Genomic DNA, 6,808 nt, shown 5'->3' on the forward strand with positions numbered 1-6,808 from the left:
AACGACCCAGGTTTGAACTATGAGGGTCCACGTTCAAGTGGATATTTTTTATGAATACAGTATAGCACTGTAAATGTATTTTCTCATCCTTACAATTTTCTTAATAATACTTTCTTTTCTCTAGCTTACTTTTTTTGTGAGAATACAGTATGTGAAATATAGAACATACAAAATATTTGTCAGTCTGCTGTTTATGTTATCGGTGAGGTTTCCAGCCAACAGGAGGCTATTAGTAATTAAGTTGTGGGGGAGTTAAAAGTTATATTGTGGATTTTTGACTGCATGGGAATTCAGTGTCCTGACCCTGCATTGTTCAAGGTCAACTGTACTTCATTCTTTTTTATGAATAATATTTCTGAATTATATTCCATTGTATGGATATATTCCATTTTGTCTATCCACTCATCAGGTGATGCACATTTCAGCTGTTTCCATTTTTTGGCTTTTATGAATAATGCTGCTCTGAACATTCATGTACAAGTTTACATGCTAAAATTTGCAGAGCATTTCAGGAGGTTCATAGAACCTCCGAAATCCATCTCTGGATCTAGGAAAGCCTGTTTTACAGAAAGAGAGGAATTCAAGAGGGAATGGAGTCATCAAATTGTTTGCTTAAATATATCCAGTTTTTTATGTCAATTATGTTATCCCCATAAAACAGATAAGAAAACCGAGGCTCAGAGAAGCCATGTCAGGCTTGTTGGAGAAGCCAGGATTTAAGCTGAGCTTTGACTGCCAAGCTGTGAAAGGCAATGATATATCCCATCTCCTCTCAACCTCCACCGAAGCCCCTATTTCCTTCAATTTACTTTTTTTGTTGTTGTTTGTTTTTAAATGTTTATTTATTTTTGAGAGAGAGAGAGAGAGAGCACAAACGGGGGAGGGGTAAAGAAGAGAAGTAGGGACAGAGGGTCTGAAGCGGGCTCTGTGCTGACAGCAGCGAGCCCAATGTGAGGCTCAAACTCATGAACTGTGCGATCATGACCTGAGCCGAAGTCGGACACTCAACTGACGGGGCAACCCAGGCGACCCTTTTCAATGTACTTTTGAATGGGGTATTAAGCTTCTGTTTTCCAACAAAGCATCTGTTTTGCTAAGCCCAGAACCAGCCCAGTGCACAGTGGGCATCCTAGACTGCTGTCCAATGACCCTTCCCTAAAGTGAGCTGTGACTGAAGGCCCTGCCTCTCATTCTTCCCCTCTGGGGGGCCGATTCTCCAGCCCAGCCAGAGTGTATATCCGGCTGCGGTAATAATAGCTCAGGGGCACCAGGGCCGTCTCCTGAACAGCTGAGACATCTGTAACCCTTGCCCTGAGTGTGTTGTCCCTGTGCATGCCCTGCCCAATGAGGAGGTGCCAAAGTCAGGCTAAAGATGGCATGTGGTCGGGGGTGTGGAGAAGGGGGTGGCTGCCGACCCAAGCCCTGTGTCAGCCACCATGCTCTGCTTTGTCTCCCAGCCGGTGGACAACCAGCAAGCCCTGGTCCGCAGGGAGTCTGTGGTCAACCTGGAGAATTTCAAGAAGCAGTATGTCCGCAGGCGATGGAAGGTGTGTCAGGGTTCAGGGGTGGGGGGCAGGGGGCACCGGTGGGTTCCTGGTTCCCTCCAGGGTCCCTGTGCACATTCTCACCAGGCAGTTCCTTTTCTGTCTCCCTCAGCTCTCCTTCAGCATCGTCTCCTTGTGTAACCACCTCACCCGCTCCCTGATGAAGAAGGTGCATCTGAGGCCGGATGAGGACCTGGTAGGTAAATGCAGTGTTGTCTTGTTGGGTGGAATTCTGGGGTGGCCTGCAGCTTGGGGATGGAAGGGAGCAGGTGGGCCCTAACTGTTTCCCACCAGTTCTGCTCATCCTGTCCTCCGCGTGTGTGATGGGCAGAGGCTGCATATTCCGGGGGACCGCTGGGGTGGTGCTGGGTGGGGGGCCTCCGATGGGCAGCATGAGCTCCTGCAGGATCTTGAATCCTTTCCTGGCTCACCTTCAAAGGTACTGCTGCTGCCATTTCACTGCCCTAGTCTCCCCCTGAGGACTTGTAGCCTGTTGGAGCCTTGAGGACTCTGAATAATAAAATCACCACAGTCAATCCACAATTTATACCTGGCAATCCAAAGATCTGCTGTAGAATGGGAGCTTCATATTCATTTTTCAATTTTTCCATTTCTGTTTTGCTTTAGATTGCCAATAATAATAATAATAATAATATTTAGATGATATTTGATTAGCTTGCTACTGTTTTGTGTACATTTAAAATGAGGAACTTAAATTGGTCAAGAGCGTGGCTTCTGGAACCAGACTTTCAGGATTCGCATCTGCCACTTACTAGCTGTGTGACCTTGAGGAAAATACTTAACCTCTCTGTGCTGAAATGCTGTCACTTGTAAAATGGGGTTAACAACAGTTCCTACCTCACAGAGTCGTCACAAGGATTAAATGATGACATATTCTTGGAGCCTGGCATTATATGTGCTTAATATGGATTAAAATCTCCCCGTAGACTTTAAAGTGCAGTGCCAGTGCCTCAGAAGGCAGTGTTAGTATTTCAGCCAATAGAGGTGTTCTGGACAGATGTTCCCCAGTACTCGTCAAATGTGGTGAGGCCCCAGAGATGTCTGGGATGGCACAGGTCAGGACAGAGGCGACTCCTGTTCAGGAAGAGCGGCTGCCTGAGATGGGTGGGCAGCCAACGCTGAACAGCCTCAGGACATACCACGCTCGCACTCGGGCTGCATCCCAGGACCTGGCACGGTGACTCTCTCCCCCCACCCCAGGAGGGGATCCTCTTTCTTCAGCCTAAGCTCTTGTTGATTCTTGCTCTTGCTTTAAGGATTTATGGCTCCAGAGGCCCAAAACAACTGTATGGCTTTGGCCAAGACATGTCCCTTCTCTAACTGCTTTCCTCATCTGCCATTCAAAGGGACAGGACTGTCCCTCTGAAAATCCCTGCTAATGACAGGCAGACTTTCCCCCAGCTTACTTTTTCATTGTTTGGCTCTGACTCATGCTAAAAAGTTGCTATTCAGCAGAGCTTGAGTTATTTTTATTGTTCTAGCTAGGCTTGGTCCAGGATGGACTTGGCTCAAGTTGATCTTGACCTTGGATTTCCAACTGGCTTATGCCAGGGGAAGGAGAGAAGGCTCTGGGAAGGAACATGGCACATGAGTTGCTCTGAAAATTCAGGCCATGGAGAGAGAGGACTAGAGGATAATTAGAAAGAATTTGTATTTCTTTCTTAATTTTTGTCCTTGTGCAAATACTTAAGAACAGTCCTCTTTTTATTCAAGCACTCAGCATCATCAGTTCAATAGCTCGTTCTACAGGTGGAGAAGGAAGGCTTGGGTCCCAGACATCTATTCTACAGTTTTCCAAAAGGGAATTTCCTTTAAATAATAATAACAACAACAACAACAATAAATAATAGGTCCTTTTTTTCAGGGAGCCTTAAATTTGAACATCTGACAGCAGATGTTTAGAAAGCAGATGTCTTTCTGATTGGTGCCTCTTTTAATAAATGTTAATAATTTGATTAGACTGATGTAACTGAATGAAAAAGTAATGACCTCCAGGATGGCTGCCTTGACTCTGGTTTAGCCATGGAATGCACTTTACTCTTTTCCTCTTTCATAAAGATGGAGCACAGAGGCCCTGTCCCTGGCAAGGCTTGCCAAAGGTGCGGCCTAAGCCAGTCAGAGCAGAGGGGGTGTGGAACAGTGGCCATCAGAGCTTGGTGAGGTCCCCATGGCTCATCCCTGCTTCCCGTTCTCTCCAGGCTGAGTTCAGGAGGCCACTCAACCCACAGAGCATGTATCCAAGTGGGCTTGATTATGTGGCGGCTACAGAGAACACCAGATACTATTTTCATTATTATGATGATGATTTGGCTTCTCTTGGTGCCTGGTTTCCCCTAGAAGCACTACCTGCTTTCCTTCCTCCTGGGATGGAGGCCTCAAGGCAGTGGTCTGGCCCCATTTCCAGGCCCCTCCCCACCCCCACCCAATCCACCCCCAGACTCTGGACAGAGTAACAGCCTTCGCCTCAACATCCACTTCCCTGGCTTGCAGGCCCCTGGCCCAGGTGCATAGGCCCAGGCTGCCCAGCACAACTCCATCCCTGGCCTCTCGTGACGCTCTTGCTCTGGGCTTCTCTTTTTCCCAGAGGAATTGTGAGAGTGACACAGAGGAGGACATCGCCAAGAGGAAAGCTCTCCACCCTCGGAGGAGAAGCAGTACCTCCTAGCTGGCCCGGCTCTCTCCTTGCAGACTCTGGGTCTCCGCTTGTCACCAGCACCTAGGCATTCTGCGTCCCTGAAGACTTTGCAAGACAGATGGGCCTGCAGGGCTCAGAAGAATTTCCAGGGGAGCCGGGAGCCCCTGGGAGCGGTGGCTGTCTCCTATGAAGGAGGCTCCAGCATTCCCAAAGCTCTTATTCTCCAGAAAATGGCTTTCGCCTGTCTGCCGACCTCAGAACCTGGGCTGAGGTGTGGACTTGAGAAAATAATGCAAATGAATGTCATCATCATGGGGGAAGGTCAGACTTAGGCAGGTTTTTCTCACCGGATGAGGGAGTTCAGAGCTAGCCTGGTCAAAAATTACACCAGAAAGACAGAGGCCTCCCCCATGGGAGCAAGACAAGTGAGTGAAGTGAATCTTAGGGTGTGAGGGACCAATCTTGTGACTTCCCAGAACCCACATGGAATCAGCCTGTTGGGCAGACCAACATATTTGACCTTCTAAAGCAGCCCACTGTATTGTAATTTTTTTAAAATTTTTATTAAACTTCTGGTTTTACCTGGTGCTTGGCTTCTTTTAGGGCTATCCCCATCTGGTTTTCTTTAGCTCAGGTGCCTATGAGTCTGGGGGAGCCCCCAAGGTTGGGGTGCTGAGTGGACAGTACCTCAGAAGGTCACACTGAACCATGCCCTCTGGACTATAGGGCACCTGCCTTCTATATCCTTCCTTAAGGGTTTCCATCCCCCCAGATCATTGCAGATACAGCATATAATGCCTGCACCACCTCTGCCACTACTCCTATCACTACTGCTGATACGGGCTTGATTGTGTCTCCCAACCTCTAGTACCACAGAATATGACTGTATTTGGGGAGAGGATCTTAAAGAGGTAATTCAGTTAAAATGAGGTCATTGGGATGGGGCCTGGTCCAATGTGCTGGTGTCCTTACAAGAGGAAGAGACTGGGACATCAGAGAAAGACAATGTAACAACACAGGGAGAAGACAGCCAGCTACAAGGTAAGGAGAGGGGCCTCAGAAGAAAATAAGCCTGCCAATACCTCTATCTCAGACTAAGGGCCTCAAAAGCTATGAGAAAATAAATTTCTGTTGTTTAAGCCACCAGTCTGTGCCACTTTGTTAGGGCAGTCTCCGGAAATAAATACACCTGCCAACTATGGCCAAGATAGGGGCGGGGGCTTTTGAAAGATGTAGAGGAAGAAGGGCAGAGAAACCCACAGGGAGAAAGGAGAGGAAAAGAGGTGGGTTACATGGACCCTGGGGTGAGCATGATAAGGGAACGTTAATGAACTGGAAATCTGGGCCCTGCTTTCCAGGTCGAATGAATGGTGATGCTGACCAGAAACCCAAGAGAAGGTCCTTAGAAGCCAGAGATCAGGGTTGAGGCACTGAGGCTGAGAAAGTATGTGAGAAGAGGTGGGAAGAAAGGGGAAGTTTTGGAAGGTGAATGGGGCAAAGGAAAAAAGAAAAGAAAAGAAAAGGCCCAGGGAACAGGGAGTCATCCTTTCCCTATGTCAGCAGCAGGTTTGAAGCCAGGGGGCCAAACTGCCTTTAGCTAGTGCATGGATCCAGAGCAAAATGGCCCCACAGGCACAGAAAGGCAGTCCAGTTTCAGAAAATCTTCCAGAGAGAAAGGGAGTGGATCTGCTGGCGTGTTGAGGAAGTCCTGCAGCTGACCTGTAGTTCCCGGGTGTCCCCAGTTCTCGGGCAGGACCAGCTCCGTGCCTCGCAACAGCCTCTGGAGAATGGCTGATGCTGGGAGCCACGTTCAAGGCCCCTGGGCCTGTGAGAGGCTCTTGGCTGTGGCTGGGGGAACAGGGGCTCAGTGGGAGCTCCTGGGAAGTAAAGTGTGGTAGTGGGGGGACTTTGAGGATGCCTCCAGGGGCCAGCAGCCAGAAAAAGCCAGGCGCCCATGCCACTGCCATAGAGAGTCTCAGTCCCTGTGGCCTCTCTGCTGGCAGATGGCGGGTACCCTCCAGGTGTGAAGATGAGGGGAGCAGCTGGCCCACGGGAACCAGGTATGTTGGGTTAGCTCTGAAGAAGGATGTGTTGGCCAGCTGACACTTCAAGGCCGAAAGAGACCACAGTGTGCTCTGAGGCGGATGGAATTTTCCAGTGATGAAAGCTGTGCTCGGTTAAAAGGCAAGTCTTCAAAGAGATCTGAGGGGGCCCTGCCCCGGAGTGTTTGCCTGTGTGTTTGCAGGATGCCACATTAATATTTCACAAATGCACACATAAATATTTTAGCGCACTGTGTTTTAATGTCAATCTCACCAGCTTTCCTGACTCCAGATCTTAGAGTGCACTTGCCTTTTCCAGTCACATATTTATTTGCTGAAAACCTTACTTTGGAAGCAAATAAAGGCCCTATCATAAGAGGTGAACCACAAAATTTCTATGAAAGAAAAGTCAAGCCCTATGATGTATGGACATGTAGGTACATGTGAAAAGAGCTGAATTGAGGAATCACAAGGAATTTTATCGGGCAGAGGCTTGTACAACTTTCTTTCCATCTGGTTCCCAGCTTGTTGTCATCCCGACATTGTTCTGTTCACTGTAGCTGGAC

General features: G+C 48.4%; 1 protein-coding gene across 4 annotated transcripts in view; it reads left to right on the top strand.

Moving 5' to 3' along the window:
• DAPK2 (death associated protein kinase 2) overlaps positions 1 to 6,412 on the top strand; it is a 121,020-nt gene extending 114,608 nt beyond the window's left edge. For 2 of the 4 annotated variants that reach the window (XM_042988675.1, XM_042988674.1), the window contains exons 10-12: positions 1,458 to 1,547; positions 1,657 to 1,740; positions 4,150 to 6,411. In XM_042988675.1, coding sequence (XP_042844609.1) covers positions 1,458 to 1,547; positions 1,657 to 1,740; positions 4,150 to 4,230 — 255 coding nt within the window. In that variant the 3' untranslated portion in view covers positions 4,231 to 6,411. Of the gene's footprint in view, positions 1 to 1,457; positions 1,548 to 1,656; positions 1,745 to 4,149 lie in introns of all 4 variants that reach the window. The other 2 variants (XM_042988676.1, XM_042988677.1) reach the window with 2 other exon arrangements.
• Positions 6,413 to 6,808: the final 396 nt, after the last annotated feature.

The sequence above is a fragment of the Panthera tigris genome, chromosome B3, assembly GCF_018350195.1.
Source record: "Panthera tigris isolate Pti1 chromosome B3, P.tigris_Pti1_mat1.1, whole genome shotgun sequence".
NCBI lineage: Eukaryota > Metazoa > Chordata > Mammalia > Carnivora > Felidae > Panthera > Panthera tigris.